Raw genomic sequence first — 20,381 nt, 5'->3', positions numbered from 1 at the left:
TTTCAGATTTTTAAAAATAGGTGGGGGTTGGTTTGATGAGAAATTTCAGGTGGGGGTAACCCTATGTAGGTGGGGTAACATTTTTCAGGTGGGGGTTGTCAAGTTTTCTGTATTTAACTTCGTTTGATTTTGTACTTTTTTGTCTTTTTCAACTTTCCACATACTATACTAGATAAATATATAAATAAATGACTGTGATAAGTTCTGAAGGTTAAAAAGAGTTCATTTTTTCTCCAGTCTTTTCCTTTCCACTTTGTAGTCCTCAGGACTTTTAACTGGGATCTTTAGTGTTCCTAAAAGGAACAAGACCTCCAAATTCGAAGGTGTGATTCGATTGCGCCGTTTTGTGCATATGAGTTGGAGTATGGTGTAGCCCCTTTCTACCGGCGAGGTTGCTCTGAAAAAGGTGGGGGTTGGGCTGATATGAGATTTCAGGTGGGGGTAACCCTATGTAGGTGGGGGTGATCTTTTTCAGGTGGGGGTTGGAGGGGTGTTGCCCACTATGCCAATAAGGTATTATATAGCTGACATCAAAGTACCTCCACACCAGAAAAGAAAAATGTTTATTTCTCTTTTTACTTCTTCATTTTTCATCTTCATTTAAAAAAGATCATAATGCTCTTCCAGAAAATTTTTGTACAATGGGGGGTGGAGATTATATTAGATATTTTGTCCGGCGGTAGTGAAAAATCTTCAGAATTTGCCTTGTTTTGGGGGCAAACTGCTCTGATTAGGGCTAATTTAATGCCCGGGGGGTCAACTGACGCTTGTACGAGGGGTAACATCTGTTGTCCGGAGGTCATAATTCAATGTCCGGGGGTAAATTTCCAAAAAACGTTATATCCTCCACCCCCGGTGGATTTTTGGTACATTTTCTGAAAACGCCTAGTTAAAGAGTAAGTTAAAAAATGGCTTGGCAAACAAAACAACAATTTAGTGCACAATTAAAGCGAATGACGTTTAGGGTATAAACAGTAACAGAAGATTAGTTTGAAAATTAGAATTTAAAATGAGATAAAAGAGTTAAAGGATATTCATTTTGTTCATGGATTCATCATTTCCTTTAAAATATTTCACTAACCTTGAGAATAGGAAATTTTCAGCAAATCCTGGTAAATCACCTTAAAAATAATATTCAAATCAAAAAAATTTCTTCTCTACATGTAAGACATTCGAAGGAAATTACATAGAGCAGCTATGAAAAGAATTTACAGTTAAGGATTTGTCTACCAGTCTTAAAGATTTTCCAATCTAACTCAAAGTGTCGATGCGATTGATCAATTGTGAGAGTTTTGTCGGTGAAATGAGAAACGTCGCAACAGCACTAGTCCTCAATGAACGTTTCAATTTAAAACCATGAATATTACAATAGAATTCATCAGGGTTATCTGGTAATGAGATGACTAAAACGTAACAGTTACATTCACATTCAAAACAATGAGCAGCATCTCTAGTTGCGTTTTTGGTGTATTTAGTTCTGGTGATTCCAGCTTTCTGGCATTTCTGTTGCAAGTTTAGAATCAGTTTTTTCAACTGGTCAAGTTTCTCTTTCAAGAAATCTTTATTATAACTAGTAGTTTTTTCACACTTTAAAACATCATTTGTATAATTCAAAAGCATTCTCGTTTCTATGAAAGAATCTTCGTCGAATTCGAAACCATTGAAATCTTCTAACCATGACATTGGTGCAAAATTGATTATCTCCGATAGCGAATAACCAGTACTGATAGTGAAATAATAACAATTTGGTTCTAGAATCAAGAATTGTCCTTCTTTTTGTACGCAACGTTTCACTGTAAAACCTTTTTCCAGAATTTCATTTGGCATTGAAAAGGTATTATGTATTTGATTCTCATCTATAAGCTTTTGTAACTTTGTTTGTTCAATCTTAGATTCTGGTGTTTCGATGACGTACCAGATCTTATCAGATCCTGAATGTAGATAAGACAGAATGTAAAATCCGTATTCATCTATCTCCCAGAATCCACTGGTTGAAAACACGCTCTCAGTTAACAAAAACGGTGAGCTAACTTGTGAAACCTTGCCAAGGTATTTTAAAGCAGATAACTCATGATTATAAACTGTGGATAATTTCCAAAATACTTTTGCTTTAGCATTCTGGTACGATTGGGGATCAGATAATAAATCTAAAGTACCCGCGTATGTTGCTGTATGTCGATTACTAGAATTGACAACTTTCCAGAAATGATTTTCAATAGTTTCAGCAGACATGTCTTTGATTTCGTAACACGTTGCAACGTTACAAGCCATTCGATGGAAAGTCTCAATAGATACCTTCTTTGAACAAATATTACTTTTTTCATCATGCTTCCTGGCTTCATTTTTAGCTGCAGATGCAATTCGACTTTTCTCTGCATCAGTGAGTAACTCATATGGTAAAACATACTGCATGTAAATTTTCTCTAGCTGTATAGCACGCCGAGATGCTGATCTAGGTATATGTAATTGTTCAGCAAGTTCTTTCCAACTCTGGTCAGAGTTGACAGAATCAACACCACCAAAATTACTAACAACCTCCATCAAATAGGGTAAATCAACTTCAACCAGACCAACAGATGGAATCTTAAAAGGTTCCTCTTCATTCTTCTCAAAACATTTCCGCAAACATTGTAGTGTTGTGAAATTACTGCCAGCAGGATGCTTTAACCGATGGACATGGTATACTTCAACTTCAAATTTTAGATTCTCTTGAACGTATGAGAAACATTTCCATGTTTGATCTGGTTGAATAACAACGATACTTCTATGTGTTGATTCAGTTTCCTCAAATAATTTACCAACAAAAGGAAACAAGGCAGACATTTCATTACTAGTGGGTTTTATTTCCTCTACCATAATAAAAGAATTCTCTGGTTCTTTCTGCTGTGATTCAATAAAACATGGCTTTTTAGGTTTTGGTTCAAGTGATGGTTCTTTCTCTTGTCGCTTTGTTGTTGCTGGGGAATGTGTTTCATTATCACCAGTTGTGGGCGGTAGGGCAGGTTGAAATTTGTTGACGGGTGGAGTGGTATCTTGTGGTTCTAAAGCGTCCTCAGCGTTAGTTTCGCCTTTAAAGAAGTTGTCCATTTCTTCATCGGGGATAACAGCATTAGATGGATTGGCAAATATCTCCAAATCTTTTGGAAGGTATGATAAATCTCTTGTACACAAAAAATTGATAAAATCTTCAGTTTTAGGTGGAGTTTGATCAACAACCTCAGGAACAGGTTCTGTATCAATGGACTGAACTTGGTTTTCGAATGGTGTATGAACATTACTGGCAAATTTACGTTGAGCTGTCCGTGTGTGTACATGCTTATGAGAATCTTTCAAACCAACTGATTCCTTGGCTGTTCTCAACCGGAAACTTTTCCTCATCATTGTTGTTGGTAATATTTATTTTGTTATTTTTTTTGTAATTTAGATACTGTTGAAAAGAAAGAATGATTTAGACAAAATAGAGAACTATGAAGCAAATACGTAAAATGTAGAGAACTACTTTTGTGTACTTAATTGTAGGGGGGACATTTTGCAATTTTTGGAAAAAATCACTCCATATCACTTTTTAATGCCCCCCCCCCCCCATTTAATGACCTTAATGCTACAAAGTGCCAAAAATTGGCCAAAAACCTTCATTTTCCTAGGGATTTTTAGCAAAATTAGGTCAAGCACTTAATTATGACTACCCCATTTTGTTGATTTTTATCTCGAGTACCCACCCTCCTGCATATTCCATCTCCCCTACAATTAAGCACACAAGAGTAAATGTACAACTGAATACAAATTTAACCAAGAGCTCAACACTGTAGTTCACTCAACAGAGTGATACCATACTTGAAAATAAAAGGAGAAACTTTTTCCCAATACTTTAAGTTTCTTGCAGTCCTCAGTTGACCAACTAAAGCAAGAAACTTTGGGAAAAATGTCTCTCCTTTTAGTGTGGTCGTGTTACAAAAATACAGGCTGTTTGTAGGAAAAAAAATAGATCTAGCTGAAACTTTCTCCAGACCTTCTCTATAAGATGCTTATACCTCAGGAAAAAACCCCCTAAAATCCAACTGGTTGAACATCCCTTTTTTGGGCAATTTCTATTTTCCCTAGGCAGAAGCCTAAGGACGAAATTTTTTGATAATTTCAAATTCATTTTCAGACATTATCAAGTATACCATTCAAAAGCTCTCGAAAAACTATATAGAAGACTTTTAAACGGTTATAGCCGATTTCCTTACCTAACATGAGATATTTCATGCGCAAGTTCCACTTTTCGCCACATTTTGGTCTAAAATTGACCATAAATAGCATCTTCGGCGTGAATTATCTTGAGTTAGGTAATGAAATCGGCTATGCCCGTTTAAAAGTCTTCTATAGAGTTTTTTGAGAGCTTTCGAATAGTATACTTGATAATCTCTGAAAATGAGTTTGAAATTATCAAAAAATTTCGTCCTTAGGCTTTTGCCCTTAGGGTTTTGCCTGGGGAAAAAAGAAATGTCCCAAAAAAGGGACGTTCCACCAGTGGGATTTTAGGGGATTTTTTCCTGAGGCATAACCATCCTATAGAGAAGGTCTGGAGAAAGTTTCAGCTAGATCTTACTAGCCGTCACCCGGCGTCGCACCCGCCGAGTAGAGTGTCGTTGAACACATCAAAAGCCCTTTGGATGGCGGGGGAGGGTAAAAAGATCTGATTTGTATATTGTAAGCCCAAAAACGAAATATTACCACTTATCAATGATTGAAGGTTGAAAAATTGCATATTTTATGTTTGGTGACGTCATTTGGGACCTAAGTGACGTCATCGAAAGGGTAATAAACTTTTCACTCCTCTGAAAGTATTTCTTTATTGACTGAAAAGATTCTCTTGATGATTTCCGATCCAATGAGGGGTCAACCATTGCTTAAACCCTTATCAAACTCGAGATATTGTATTTTTAAGGTTTTGATGACGTCATCGGACCCAAAATGCCTCAGTTTGAATACATTTATTTTCGAAAGTCGCTCTATACCCCCTCTTACCCCTCCCAACTTGTTCTCCATTAAATTTCCGATCCAATGAGGGGTCAACCATCTCATAACTCTTTTCCAATCTCGAGATATCACATTTTTTCTGTTTTGATGACGTCATGAACTGAAAACGCCTAAAAGTTCAGCCAAATTTTAAAGTCGCACTCAAGCCTCATAACCTCTCCCATCTTATTTTCCATAAAATTATCGATCCAATGAGGGGTCACCGACCTCCCAACTCCTTTTCAAACTCGAGATATCGCATTTTGAAGTTTTTCCCAAATCTGTGACGTCATTGGGTCCCTTTACCCCTAATGTTGTCAACGGTCAATTCGCGAATTTTGGAATTTTTGCGGTGAACGGGTAGCTTATGCCCCAAGGGTCCCAAAAAAACAAAAAACGTCAATTATTTCCACGGGAAAGTGGGTTTTTAAATTTGTGAAAGATTGACACTGCAATGACTTCTTCACAAAAACGCTAATTTTCACACTCTTCCCCTGACCACTTTCGCTTTCGTTTTCAACCACCCACCCACACCCATCCAAACAGTCGGTCACGTAACTCTCAAAACCCCATCTCAAAAATCCATAATGGCCACCCCACGGCTCATAGAAAATTAGACTTTTAGTATATAGATTTTTTTCCCGTAAATTATGCCACGACCCCACTATTTTATTCTTTAAGTGAAATAAAGAGAAAGTATGTATCGATAGGGGGATGCTTAAAATGGGTGCTGGGTATGTGCGAGTCAAAATGGTCCCTTTTTCACACCCTCAAAAGTCCCTCAAAGGGGTACAAAAACTCTTAAAAAGCAAATGGAGTCTTTAAGGGTTACAAAATTACCAAATTCAAAAATCGACTTCCTCAAAAGATCATAAATGTATGTAAAGTTTGAAAATTTTAGCAAACATTTTAGGGAAATAGTCTCTCTAAGGGTGACAAAAAGGTCAAAGAAAGACATAATTTTCACAATTCAGTCTCTCGAACTTTAGCTCTGGCATACCTGGTACCTGTCATCTCGCAAAACCTAGTATCCCCCCCTGGGTATCGATCAATTCTTGGAGATAACTTAAGAGAAGGATTTGCATCAAATAGCAATAAATTTCATGTGTTTAAAATTAATATTAAGCCAAGTTCCATAATCTAGGCTCCATTTCATTTAAGTTTGTCTAGAAAAATAGGGATTCAAAATTCTTTCTCTAAATAAAAGTTTGAATAAAAAATGTCAAGAAAGCTAATAATGAAAACAATTATATTATGCATGTACAATAAAGTATACAAATGAATTTTTTGAAAAGGTTTACTACTGCAATAAAAATCATTCCTTATAATACAAAAAAAAAGAAGTCTGTCAAACTACAAATAAATTTCCCCAAAATTAGGAAAAAACCCAAAATTGAAACTTAAAAACTAAAGAGTACCAGACCATGAAAACTCTTAAGAAAATTTTATTATACAGTCCTTAAAAACCCAAAACCTCATTAATTAGTAACTACACCTCCATTAGTAAATTACAAAGAAATATTGTTGGCTAATTTTTAAAGCACAGTGGTTGAAGCAAATTTTTTCATCTCTGACAAAAAAATAGACTCAACTCAACACAAACAAATTTGCCAAGATTTTAAATATTTTGCTAGATTGTTCTAACTTCTAAGGGTGGAAAAGCCTCTCTCTCTTCACATCTCTCTGAGACGGAAATCCATCTGAGACAGAGGAACATCACATTTCACTACATCACAGTAGCAAAAAATATCCAAAAACTGATAGCATTGATAACAGCAATATTCCCATATTGGAAAACCAATCTTCAAACAAAAACATCATACTCCACGAACTCAACAATAAAATTCCATACATAATATACATTACCATTGATAAGTCCAAATCTGTATCTTGCGGTGGTGCGCCACCACCTTGCCCAGGAGTTGTGGTATTGGAGTTAGGTTCTGATATGACGCATTGAACCACAGTGGGTTTATTTATACCAAATGTCTCTATTTTTTGTTGATCACCAGTTAATATTTTACCAGCATACACAAAACGAATCTGTTTTCCTTCTTCAAGTTCCCTTGGGAAGAATTTCCTTAAAAATCAAATAAATAGAAAGATAAGTATGAAGACATACAACATTTTTTTCATTATTTACTTTTCAATCAATTTTTGAAGAGAAATTTCATTATGAATTTTGAAGTTATGCAGAGTTTCTGTAGTGATAATGTACTCCAAAAAAAATTGGATTAGTGAGAACTGGAAAGAGTTACCTGGATAAAATTTGAAGTGGATAAAATTTTACAAGTTTTGCTAAATTGAGTCACAAAGCACAAAAACTTTAGAGTAAGGAATCTTCCAAAAATCCTAAGGAAGATAAGTTTGTATGAGAGACAATAGTGCATGGTATAGAATTTATTACGCACGGAGCGAGCGTTAGCGAGCGGAGTGCGACTCTTTTGGCAAACGCATGCGCGTAAGCAAAATTTACAAAATTTCAATGATATGCGGGTACTAAAAATGGAAATTCACCTTTTTTTTCGTCTAGCCGCTATTCCAACATGTTTAGCCTCTGGAATGGTTCAACTTTGAAAATTTCGTGAAAATTAGCGTTTTTAAGAGAAGTCGTTGCAGTGTCAATCTTTCACAAATTTAAAAACCCACTTTCCCTTGGAAAAAATTGACGTTTTTTGGTTTTTTGGGACCCTTGGGGTATAAGGTACCTGTTGACCGCAAAAATTTCAAAATTCGCGAATTGACCGTTGATAACATTAGGGGTAAAGGGACCCACTGACGTCACGGGTTTGGGAAAAACTTCAAAATGCGATATCTCGAGTTTGAAGAAGAGTTGAGAGGTCGTTGACCCCTCATTAGATCGAGAACTTTATGGGGAATGAGATGGGAAGGTTTATGAGGCTTGAGTAGGACTTCAAAATTTGGCTGAATTTTTAGCCATTTTCAGTTGATGACGTCATCAAAACAAAAAAATGCAATAACGTGAGATTGGAAAGGAGTTGGGAGGTCGTTGACCCCTCATTCTATCGGGAATTTTATGGTGAATGAGATTGAAGAGTTTATAACGCTTGAGCACGATTTTCAAATTTGGCTGAATCTTTAGCCATTTTCAGTTGATGACGTCATCAAAACAAAAAAATGCGATAACTCGAGATTGGAAAGGAGTTTGGAAATGGCTAACCCCTCTTTGGATCGGAAAATTTATCGAGAATGCAATGAGAGAAGACGGGTGTTATGAGGCCTTAGGACGACTTTAAATAAAAATTGATTAACATTTGTGTAAGCAGCGTGAGAAAATCAAAACAAAACAGCCGAAAAGAACTGAACTCTCGGAATAAATACATAATGGAAAAACGTAAAAAAAAAATATTTTTTGATGAGCTCTTACTCCATTCTTTCCAAAAAGTCAGTGAAATTAAATCTGATGAAATATATAGAAATTATTACAAAACTACTCGACACGCACGTGACACGACCCATAGCAAATAAATTCAGCTATCGGCACTTCGTTCGTGAAAACCAAACAGTTTTTTTATCAATGCATGCATAAAAACTTGAAATTCTTTAATACTTGTCAAGAATATTTTCCATAACAAAACGAGGGAATTTCAATGTCTTTGATTAAACCAGGTAACGAGGGGGTTTTGTAAAAAGTCTCTTGTGTCTCTCCCAATCCTCCACAAAACTGTGTCTTTGACTTTTCAGCATCAATTCTTCAACAATCAACACTTCTTACTTTCGAAAATTCGACACGTTTACAGCTTGACGATAGTTTGAAAGTTGAGAAGTTCGCCCCAATTAACCCCTCATTAGATCGAGAACTTTATGGGAATGATTGGGAAGGTTTGAGGCTTTGATTGTTTCAAATTTGGCTGAATTTTAGTTTCAGTTGATGACGTCTCAAAACAAAAAAAGAAAAACGTAGATTGGAAGGATTGGGAGGTCGTTGACCCCTTCTATGGGAATTTTATTGAATGAGATTGAAGAGTTTATACCGCTTGAGCACGATTTTCAAATTTGCTGAACTTTAGCTTTTCAGTTGAGCGTCTCAAACAAAACTGCGATAACTCGAGATTGAAAGGAGTTGGAATGGCTACCCCTCTTTGGGCGAAAATTTATCGAGAATGCAATGAAGAGACGGGTGTTATGAAGGCCGTAGGACGACTTAAATAAAATTGATTAACATTTGTGTAAGCAGCGTGAGAAAATCAAAAAAAACAGCCGAAAAGACTGAACCTCGGAATAAATACATAATGGAAAAAAGAAAAAAAATATTTTGATGCAGCTCTTACTCCATTCTCCAAAAATTCAGTGAAATAAATCTGATGAAATATAGAAATTATTACAAAATACTCGACACGCACGTGACACGACCATAGCAAATAAATTCAGCTATCGCACTTCGTCGTGAAAACAAACAGTTTTTTTATCAATGCAATAAAAACTGAAATCTTTAATACTTGTCAAGAATATTTCCCATAACCAAAACGGGGAATTCAATGTCTTTGATTAAACCAGGAAGAGGGGGTTTTGTAAAAAAGTCTCTTTGTCTCTCCAATCCTCACAAAACGTGTCTTTGCTTTGCACATCATCTTCAACAATCACACTTCGTACTCGAAAATTCGACACGTTTACGCTGACGATAGTTAAAGTTGAGAAGTTCGCCCCAATTAGTTTTGTTGCAAAAATGTTGTTTCAGCAGACTTCATAGCTAAACCAGTATGCATTTTCTCAGCTATGCATCAAAGAAAAACATCGAAAAGTGTTATAATCTGATAGAGAACGCAATAATGAAAATTTCTTCTCAATCGAAAAATACATACATCTTCTTTTTCTGTGTATACTGTAATTATAATAATTTCACATTCTGAAAAAGCTGCTGCAATTATTTGAAGCTTCTGATCGACAAAATCTTTCTTTATTTTGATGTGCATAATTTCGCGGGAACTCGTCGAAGTTTTTGTTTGAATTAAAAATTCGAATCTAGCAAGATTTCGAACAAAACATTCGAAATTAAAGAGACCCGGAAGTATTTTCATTTTTATAATTTGATTTTTGCTTTCTTTAGCTTTCCGAGTTATTATTGATTTTCTAACTCGGAAAATTGTGCTTCCTTTAACTATCCGAGTTTTTTTTATTTTTTGAACTCGGGAATTTTGGCTTCCTTTAATTAACTTTCTGTAAAAAGATTAAATATATTAAATTTTACGTTTAATAAAAAGGCTCGCCTCGCTCGCTCGTAAAATATTTCTCGTTTTGCACTCAAAGTCATGCGATAACTATTACTTATTGAGTCTTCATTGGATTGGTAATCATCGATATAATCTATCGGATCATCAATTAGAAATCGATTTCATTTCTAGTAATGTTAAAAATTTATTACCCTTTCGGTGACGACATTCAGGGCCAAAATGACGTCCTCGTCATAAGATTCACAGTATTTTCAGTTTTGATCCGTTTTAAGTTGTAATTTTTAGATTTATGGAATTTTGGATTTTCGGAATTTCTTTGGGGTTTGGGATTTTCGGAAAAAGAGTACGATATTCTTTTGAGCAGCGGATTGATAGTCTTCACCTCTTCTTACATAACTAGTATGGGTTTGAGGCGTCTATAGAATCCTTTCGCCTTGCGAACACGAGACTCGTTCTCCGTGCGTAACCCCTTTTACGATTGATAGGCTTACAATCCCCTATTATTAGGGTAAAAACAAAGAAAAAAATATTCAATTATACTTTACCTTTTTAATTCAAGTAATGTATATGATTTGTTTACAAAATATTCATAATTTGATTCCTGTACTTTGACTTTCAATAGAAATTCTTCTTGCTCAGCCCTAGAGCTACTTGTATTTTGAGTATTTGTGTTTGTTTCTTGTGGATTTGTTGATGTAGTTGGACTATCTGATGATATTGTTTCTGAAGGCCTTGATGTTGTTGGCGGAAAATTCAAGGGTTGCTTTTCAGAAGCTAAATTGGTACTTGAGGGTGGAGATTCAGTTTGGGTTGTACTGATATTTTCTGAAGGTCTCTCATTCTGATTACTACTATCAACAGTGGCATCACTAGATTGAGCTTGACTTCTTGTTCTTGATTGACGAGGATAAAATATTCGTGCTAAATATAAAGGTACAACCAATGCAATGATGGTTGTTGTAAAGAAAAGTAGAAGTGTAACTTCATTATCTAAGCCCTCAATAATTTGTTCCATGTGTTTTTCAATGGTTCATTAAAAATATTCTTTTGTTTGGTTTTCTATTTTGTTTCCTTTATCTTTTTTGTTTTTTCCTTAAAAGAAAAAGAAAATTGAAATCAAATAGATAAGAGATAAAACTGATTCACACAAATTTCTTTCAAAATGGGGTCAAAATTTAACTTTTTTTTTTCTATATAATGATATTCCCTGGAGATGAACAACTTTGGTAAGTTTAAAAGCTAAGATTTCTCATTTTGTTTTTAAGTTTCCAGAGTCTCTCTGAGCCTACATTAATAATATTGAGTTTATGTATATGAGATAAATCGAGGGGGACGGTATAAAGTAAAATTGACATGTCTCCACTTTGCTCGACAATGGTAAAAACACCGGAATACCGTTGTCTGTTTAGGTGAGCAAAGGCGATATAGAGCCGTACATCAACTATAGATTGTTTTGTATTGATTTCACTTACCACCACCCTCGATATCTTTCGATACATAAACTCGGTAATAAGGAGAACTTGGAGATATAATTTTTGTGCAAATCTTAATAAATCCTACATACAAGTTACATTTTGATACATACAAAGTAAAATCTTAAAAGTTTATAAAATTATAAAACACTTAAAATACTAAAATTAATAAACCAATGCAAAAAAAAAACAGAAAAAAATAAATTCTCCTAAGTCTTGTGAAAAATCGTGAAAAATGAAAATCTGCTTTTAATAAATGTAATAAATATATCAAGTTCATTCTCCCCATAATATTTCAAAGCACAACAGCAAATAATTAAGAATTATCAACAAGCTGTTCAACTAGAGCTTTATTGTCTTTAATTTCTTTCCATCTATCGTTAGCCTCTAAACAAGCATCATGTTTTGATTTATCCTTACCCTCTGTTAAGACATATGTGTTGACAAAGTTTTGATACAATGTTGTTGGGTTCTTGTAAACACCGTCAGGGCAGGATGGTTCTTGTTTCTTTGTTTTTTTCTTTTTAGGAGCATTCTTTGTCTTCACTTTCTTAGCTTTATCAATCATTGACTCCACTTTGTCTTTATCATTTTTAAGTTCACGCCATTGTTCATTTCCTTCCAAAACCAATTCCTGCTTTGACTGACCACCTCCTTGTAATGTCACAAAGGCATTCATAAATTGTTGATACAAAGTTTTTGGGCAAGCGTAGATGATCATGATTTTGAAGGTATCTGTATATTAAAGAGTCTAAAAAATTAGTTTAGTTCAAATAGTAAAAGTAAACATATGGTGAAAATGAAGTTTTAAAATTTCAAAAAAAATGAACATTGACCCTCACTAATGGAACAAACACAAAATTCTAAAACAGATTCATTATTGACAAAATGGCTGGACGTTTTTGTGGCTTATGTTTTAATGTGGTTTTTAGTAGTTTTTAAACTTTTCAGAAAAACTTCTTATGGTAAGTTGATTACTTTAGACGTACAAACTTTTGCAAGCAGAAACTTTTGCAAGGTCGAAAAATAGCAAAATTAAGCAAGCATAAACTTTCACAGGCGGTGGCAGGCGTTCTCTAATTCTCCAATTGGCGTCCAGTCATTTTGAATGAAAACAAAAAAATTTAAAAGGGTTAAAAAGCGCTATCATTGAAGGTTATTGTGACATGTTATGACAGAAAGTATGAACGCTAAACTTTGTGGAGTTATCAAAACAAATTTGTTGTCAAAGTGATTTAACAGTAAGTGAAAATACAGGCCAGATATCAACAGTCCCATGTTTTGACCAATTGTCCCAAGTTAGAGCAGTTGACGGTATGTTGAGGTAATTTTTGTTTTTACTAAAATCTTGAGCTTGGATTCAAAGGCAAGATGCATTGCGAGACAGAATTCCATAACCCAACCTTTCCGACAATACAAAAAAATCGAAACATCAAATACAACATAGACCTAGATCAATCGAACCACTTTTTTCGATGGACAAACCAATTTCACGAACTAACTCGACCCGCATGGAAAGTCTTCATTAATCAAAAAAAGCAATATTACTCCCAACTTCTCTAACAAAAGTCTAAAATAGAATATAAATTAAAAGGTTTTGGGGCCCAGATCTAGCAATTTTTGGTTTGCTCTATCATGTCAGCAGTATAAACGCAAAAAATCGCCAAAACTTCCTATATCACAGCGAGTTATCTAAAATGTATCACGAATAAACGTTTTTCGACCTCAGCCGCGCGACTACAGACCTGATCAATTGAACCAAACAAACAATCAAACTAATCGAACGATTAAAGTTCAATTAAAAAAAACTCTCTCTAAGATTTTTTGTTTCCTATATCAGATGTTTCATTTTACTTTTTTCGCACTTTCACGCCAATCGTAGCAACAGGGTGCTTGCCCTAGTTACAAAAGTTTGTGCAAAAAATTAAACATAGAAAATTTTCAAAATCCCCCACTTCATAAAGCAATAAATTTTGGAAATTCTTCAAATGAAAATATTAGATTTTAGTAGAAAAAGTCAGTAGAAGACGAGAAGAGACCACTTTTGTTTTTGTTGCAGATTTCGATAGGACTAGCCTATTTTCTAGCCCTGCTATCTAGAGTTAAGTCTAGACTGGCATTCCTGTTCCTTTAAGAGATCTGCATTTGGCATCCTTCAGTTTTCAACTGTTATGTACCCCCACAGACAACATGGAATTTCCGTAGCAATTGTTTCAAGAAGTCCGGAATTTCCGTAAAAAATATATACCGTCAAAACCGTGGATCCTGTTACTGAACCTAAAAAACATTGAATTCCAATACTGTATGTAAATACACTTTAGTAGTGTCAATGCGCAAGTGTTCAAACAATTTTAATGTTTGATTTTAGCGACCACCTATTTCCCTAAAAGAAACGATAGGTAAAATTTTGGTTCTGTAAGGCACCTAGCAGAAGAATGTAGATAAAGAACTCTTCTAATCTAATTCTTTCCTCTAGATGAATTTTGTGAAATTTTCAGGAAAGATCCAAAAGTTATCATTGATATCATTTCAATTCTACTCATTTTTTCAAAGAAGAAAAAAATTGAAATGTTTACATTCCTCTAACCTTCCACAGTATTAAAGTGTGCATTTTTACCTACCCCTTTCATGTGGAACACGGTGGAGATAGGAGACTCCTAACGGTGTATTAAAGTAATTTAAGTTATTAATTTAAGAATTCTGATACTTTCTCTCTAAAGTTTGACTGGAATTCCATGCCAAAATTTATTTTTAGGATTGATGTTGTCCATCTAGCAGTGCGCCACAAACAGCCATATAAGCAAAACTCAACATTCTCACAAAAGTTGTCATTTTGATTTCCCAAACATTCGTCTAAAGCGTTCACTTCCACAATAATTTATGTAATTGCATTTTCGTTCAGTCCACAGTCGGCTTCAACATATACACATGTTTTTATTTACGTGACCGAAGTGCCTACTAAACAATCCGGGGGAAGTGGCGAAGCAACACAGCAGTATTCGTAAAGTGAACGAAAATAACTTTTGTAAATATTCTAATATTTATATTTAATTTTCCAAATTGAAAACCAAACACATTCGCGAAAAAAAAACAAAAAAAACCAATGAATTAATATTACATACTAAGATGCCCCCGTCTTTTACTCTCGTCAGAAAAATAGTATTTAAAAATTATGAATTTATAATAATTACAAAAAACAACAAAAAGTTTGATACTTCATTAGGGAAATATTCAATAAATTCCTAGTTTCAATTTTTAATTTTAGTGGTGACGTCAAGCATAAAAAAGAAAGGATTTCGTCAGTTTTATGCATATATTAATTTGCGGGATATTCTATTTGCCGCGCAAGCGCACTTTTTGTAGACTAGTCGGAATACTTTCTTTTACTCGCGGGATTGATGGTAACTTACTGTATCATCTTCGTTATTTTTAAAATGAAGCATAACCGAAAAAAAAACGAAACTTCAGAAAGTTGCGTATTTCCAGTGAGTAAACGATTCTGACAATTAACAAAATTGATTATGATTTTTTTTCGGTCAGGCAAATGTTTCGTATTGGGGGTTCTAGTCTTGACCCCTAAGCCTACGCAAGATTGAAACGTTTGGGTAAACGGGACAAAACTCCAAAAAAGCTGGTGTTTTGAAGCGTTTCTGTGCGATCGAAATATCGCTGTTTGTGACGCACTGTTTAGGGGATAATATTTTTTCCTGGAATGGCCCATTATAACACGCATGTGTAATTTCTCGTTAACACAGTTTGCAGAGTATGGCGAGGCTGCACGCACTCTAGAAAAAATTTGGAAATATCAAGTATATAAAGTTCTGCACTGGATCGTGGATGAGCGCACCTGGTAAATTTTGGTCCGGAATAGGTGCACCTATATACCTCGGAAATTGGCCCAAAAAGGCAAAAAACTGCTAAAATTAGCTGAACTTGAGGGGAAAATAGCAGAACTCTGCACTTGAGGTTAGAAAACCATCTGCACTTGCACCTGACTGGTCTGTAAAATACTCAAACCTTCGCAACTTAACAAAACTTCAATATTTAACTTTTTTGAAAGCTTTTCCATATTTTTATCTGTCCTGAAAATTTTGTGCAAAAACGCTAATTTCTCAGGTACAAAAATTGCAATATCTCGGGAACCGTTTTTTTCCAGGAGCTCTATGACCCCTCATTTTTTTTGCATTTTTACTTTCAGAAAAACCATGTTACAAGCTTCAGAAATCAGTTTGAAATTTCGACTGACCACCCTACTTAAACCAGACCCGATCAATCGAACTTGTCGAACCAATCGAACAATTGAACTAATCGAACTCTCTATCGAACAATTAAAGTTCGATTAAAAAAATTAGTCGAACCTAATCGAACACTCACAATTTTTGAAGCAATAGCAGTTCGATTAATTCGGTCAGTAAAAAGTTCGATTAGTTCGATGATATTAAATCCTCATAGCAAAAACTTTGTCCTGGCACGCGATTGCCATTTCGACAGTTCCCGGACTTACTTTTAACAGCTTGACATTTATTGTACCCCGGACATTTTTCTATCCAGAATAAAGTCCGTAGCCCCTCTGTTGCGATTTCGTGCACGGCCGAGTGGTGGAATACTACGCCTCAACAAACCGCCTCTGGTGCTAAAAGGATACAGGAAATGTGTGTAATCCGTTATTGTAGGTAATTTCCCAATTTACATTCCGAATTTGGCTTTGAAAAGAAGCTAATATACGGTGGCGGAGCAGCACAAACTTGTCGAACAAAATTGGTTTATCGAACTGATCGAACCGAAACCCATTGATCGAACTAAAAAATCGAACACTCACAATCTTTAAAGAAATCTTTTAGAGTTCGAATAATTTTTTAATCGATTTTTAATCGTTCGATAGAGTTCGATTAAATCCGATTGTTCGATTGGTTCGACAAGTTCGATTGATCGGGTCTGGCTTAAAACCTAAAATTTTGCACCTGCACTCACTTTTTCAGAGTTGTGCACTTCAAGATCTCGAGCAAACGTGCCACCCTCTTCAAACTGGCTTTTAACCATATGTATTTAAAAACTGTGATAAATGAAGAGCGATGAATGAATAATGTGTAGGGGTGGACAACAAACCGACTGAGTTGCGACGAGGAAGGAAGTGGACAGCAAAATATGTTGTTTTTCTGTCTATTTTTAGTAAATGAAGGATTCTTTAGATTAACCCCCTCTGGAAACACAATGGAAGAAGAATTTTATAAAGAAATCTGACAACAATACCATTGAACATTGAACAAGCAATTTTTTCAGGATTTGACGTCCAGTTCAGCGTCCAGTGCACACAAGTCCAAGAAATGGAAATCTTCATATTCAAAAGTTCAACTCCTGGTATTGTTTTGACTTACGCTCTCTGTGTTATGTACAGGACTTCTTGATGACATCAGGTTTTACATTTTGACTCTACGGTGTCTTGATTAGACCTGTACATAGAAATTTTTTCGAAATCGAAAGTCATTGTCGTGTTCATCGGGTAAAAATTGGGGAGCTTCGGAATGTAAAACTAAAAGGCGCGGGAAAAAAAATAATCCTTCAATTGTTGTGACGACGCGTGGTTTCTAATTTTTGGCGATTTACCTTACGTCAAATATTTTGCCTAAATTTAGGCAATTTAAGGAGAGGTCGGAAAGAATCTTCTGCTAGGGGGTAGTGGAGGATATTTCAAAAAATCTAAAAAAATTCTGGTTTATTTTGCAAACTTTTTGATCATGTGATTAGAAAATAGACCAATCCCAAGAAGAGATTTTGGTAACGTGATAAAAAAGTATGCAAATCGCAACTTGACTTTTGTTTGCAAGAAAATTGAACAAAAAGCTAAAACAATACATTGCTCGACCGGGGTTTTTTATAATGACTATGCATAAAATGTCGGTGGATGTTTTTGAGAAAATAATGAGCCTTAATTGCAATTTACAGTTTAAAACTTTAAAATGCTCTTTTAAATAGTACTACACGCTTTTTTTTTAATAAGAATACACTTTATAAGAATGTCCATGATGAAAATGGCCAAAAAATTAAGAATATGGTAAGAATATCACCATCATAGAATTTAGCGACTGAACCTAAGAATGCCATTTTTAATGCATTTTAACCTGTAGATTGCCAATTTCGATCTTAACCTAAGAATACCATAAGAATATTTTTGGATGATTTTCGCCAAAAAGTTAAGAATATCCATGATGAAATGAAAAAACACCATTCTTATAAAAAAAAAATGCGTGTATTAGGGTGTATGTATAGTATGCACACTGAAAGTTTCAAGCTAATGACCTTAACGTGTCTAAATCATAAAAATGTTTTGTTGGTAGAATGATGAAATGTTTAAAAAAGAAAAGGAAGTTTTTACTTCTTCTTGCTGATGTACGTGAAACGTTCAAAGGAAAGTAATAATTGCTTTTGTTTCTTTAACTTTGGATGCTTTTTCACTACGCTAGATAGATAAGTGGTTCTCACCAACGGTCCTTTTCATAAATTTCTAAGGGTCGTAAAAGATATACAATGAAGATTCGTGCTTCACATCAGATTTTGATCGCTTCATATCAGCATTCCAGATTTAACATCGAAAATTGGTCATTAAACCTTTTGTTCTCCAAGAGAGGGATAGACCTCTCTTGGCTTAATGACCAATTAAGCGAAAAAGGCAGCATAAATAAATTGGTTGTAATAAAAGTAGCAGAATGTGCAGTGGGATTCTTTTGTAAAAAATTGGTCATATGGGAAAAGTGTTTTCTTTCCCGATAGAGTTGAAGGACGTTGAAGAGCAAACTTTCATCTGTATTGATTTGATACAAAAGACGAGGAATCTTGTCACAGAAAATGTTCATTAGAAGGCTGTAATTCAAAATCCTTGATATGCGAGTTGATGATTTTTAATAAAATTTTCTTCAAATTCAAAGGGTTGTAAACGCTTTGACAACTGTTTTGGGAGTCAGTAATGCTTTCCTATCAATTTTCTTTGTTTCAGCTAATCGATTTTCGCCAGACAGTCTCAGTGAAAAACCACCCTTTCTTTCTATAGAAGTGATACGACTCAATACTTTTCTTTCGGGACACCCTTTGAAACTATTGCTTTACCATCAACACAAAACCATGATTTTTTTGCATAGATGTAGCGAGATATCCTGCAAAATTAATGAGGGATTGCATACGTTTATGACATATTCATTACGTACATGTGAAAAAAAGCTTAAAAGGCTCAAAACACTACGTAAGCTTAGGGAACCCCCCCCCCCTTCAAGATCTTAATAAAATTTTACGTGCATGTGAAAAAAGCTTTAAGGTAACACCGTTAAAAATTGTACTAAGATCTTTTGAGTCTGTTTGAGTCTCGGATTGTAAAGCAGCAAATAGTACTTGAAGCAACATGTTATTTGGAATTAAATGTATCTTAATTCGGAATAATATTTCATAATTTTAAATAATTTAATATGTAATTGTCAAAAATAAATTTGCTTTAAATATTGGGGGTTTAAATTAGAAACTGAATAAATAAAGTGAACACGAGAAAAATGACTTGAAAAAAAGACCCTGAAATCTTAGAAACAATTAATATAAAGCCGAAGGCTAGAGAAGAATCTTTAGCCTTTCATACGCGGGCATCGTCAACGGCAAGCGAAAGTGACCTCAAAGTTTGCGTAGCATTTGGATGACAAATCTAGAATTCTAGCATTTCATTTGTTTTCTTGTTTAACATCTTTCACATTCTGGATGTACTTTAGGCGTACAAACTTTGGCGAATCGTTGGATAAAAATAAGAATTTTCAAATGAAAATGGCTAAAATGTGAAAAGTCAATCCGATAAAAACAGGTGTTTTTAAAAGGCGTAAAAGGCTAAGAGTATGCTGAAAGTTTTACATTCATCAAGATTTTCTAAGAATATAAACTCTCGTGAATTACCCTGTTAAGAATTTTTAAAGATATCAACTTTCACAAAAAAGGCCAAAAATCACAAGAGTTTCTGCTCGCAAAAGTTTGTACGCCTAAAGTAAATGTTACTCTCAATCTAGTGTTGCTACTCCTACGTAGGAGATTCGACTCTAGCCTTCAAAAACATCTTTTTGCATAGGAAATAAACAAAACTAAAAATGAATATTAAATTAAAAGAACTGACAGAAATCTATCTTGGATATCAAAGGCTGTAAACTATTTTTAATGATTCTTGTATGAGGCCCCCAAGCGGTTTGCACTATGGAGGTTTTTTCGGAATTGAGTGGTTAGAGGTCAAAACGTGATCGTTATTTGAAAAAATTTTGAGCTGTGATGAGCGATTTAGATTTTTTTTCAAAGGGATGCGTGATAACGTGATCAGAATTACGGATGCTTATGTATGCTTGCCAAATACAAAATTGGTTATTTGCCAATTCAATGGTGGTTACACCCAGCCAAGTATTTTCTGACATGAGTTTACAAACATCTAGGTAGAACAGCCTGTAAAAACGGCAAATGAATGAATAGTTGACAGCTTAGATATCCAACCAAAAACAGAAATCAGGCTAATTTACTACTTGATTATAGATATATCGACCAGGTCAAATATTGAATAAAGTGGAGTCTCCGTAACTCGAACCCGTGCGGGGAATACAATTTTTTTTAAGAGTTAAGGACTTTTTTCAGGTTATGGTGTAACGTTTATAGGGTGTTGTTAACTGAAGGAACGTGATCGAATTAAGGAGATATTTCAGTTATGGAG

General features: G+C 34.8%; 1 protein-coding gene across 1 annotated transcript; it reads right to left on the bottom strand.

Annotated features, from left to right (window-relative positions):
* Positions 1-1,072: 1,072 nt before the first annotated feature.
* Positions 1,073-3,423, bottom strand: LOC136813444 (protein Jumonji-like). The gene has a single exon (XM_067069965.1). The coding sequence runs from the start codon at positions 3,379-3,381 to the stop codon at positions 1,252-1,254; it is 2,130 nt and encodes a 709-aa protein (XP_066926066.1). The 5' UTR covers positions 3,382-3,423; the 3' UTR covers positions 1,073-1,251.
* Between the last annotated feature and the right edge of the window lie 16,958 nt (positions 3,424-20,381).

The sequence above is a fragment of the Clytia hemisphaerica genome, unplaced genomic scaffold (assembly GCF_902728285.1).
Source record: "Clytia hemisphaerica strain Z4C2 unplaced genomic scaffold, Clytia hemisphaerica genome assembly, whole genome shotgun sequence".
Classification (NCBI taxonomy): Eukaryota; Metazoa; Cnidaria; class Hydrozoa; order Leptothecata; family Clytiidae; genus Clytia; species Clytia hemisphaerica.
The sequence above is the reverse complement of the archived record's forward strand: the minus strand, read 5'-3'. Positions and strand labels throughout refer to the sequence as shown.

Coding starts and splice junctions, on each gene's coding strand:
- LOC136813444 (XM_067069965.1), bottom strand. CDS start 3,381: ATGATGAGGAAAAGTTTCCGGTTGAGAACAGCCAAGGAATCAGTTGGT.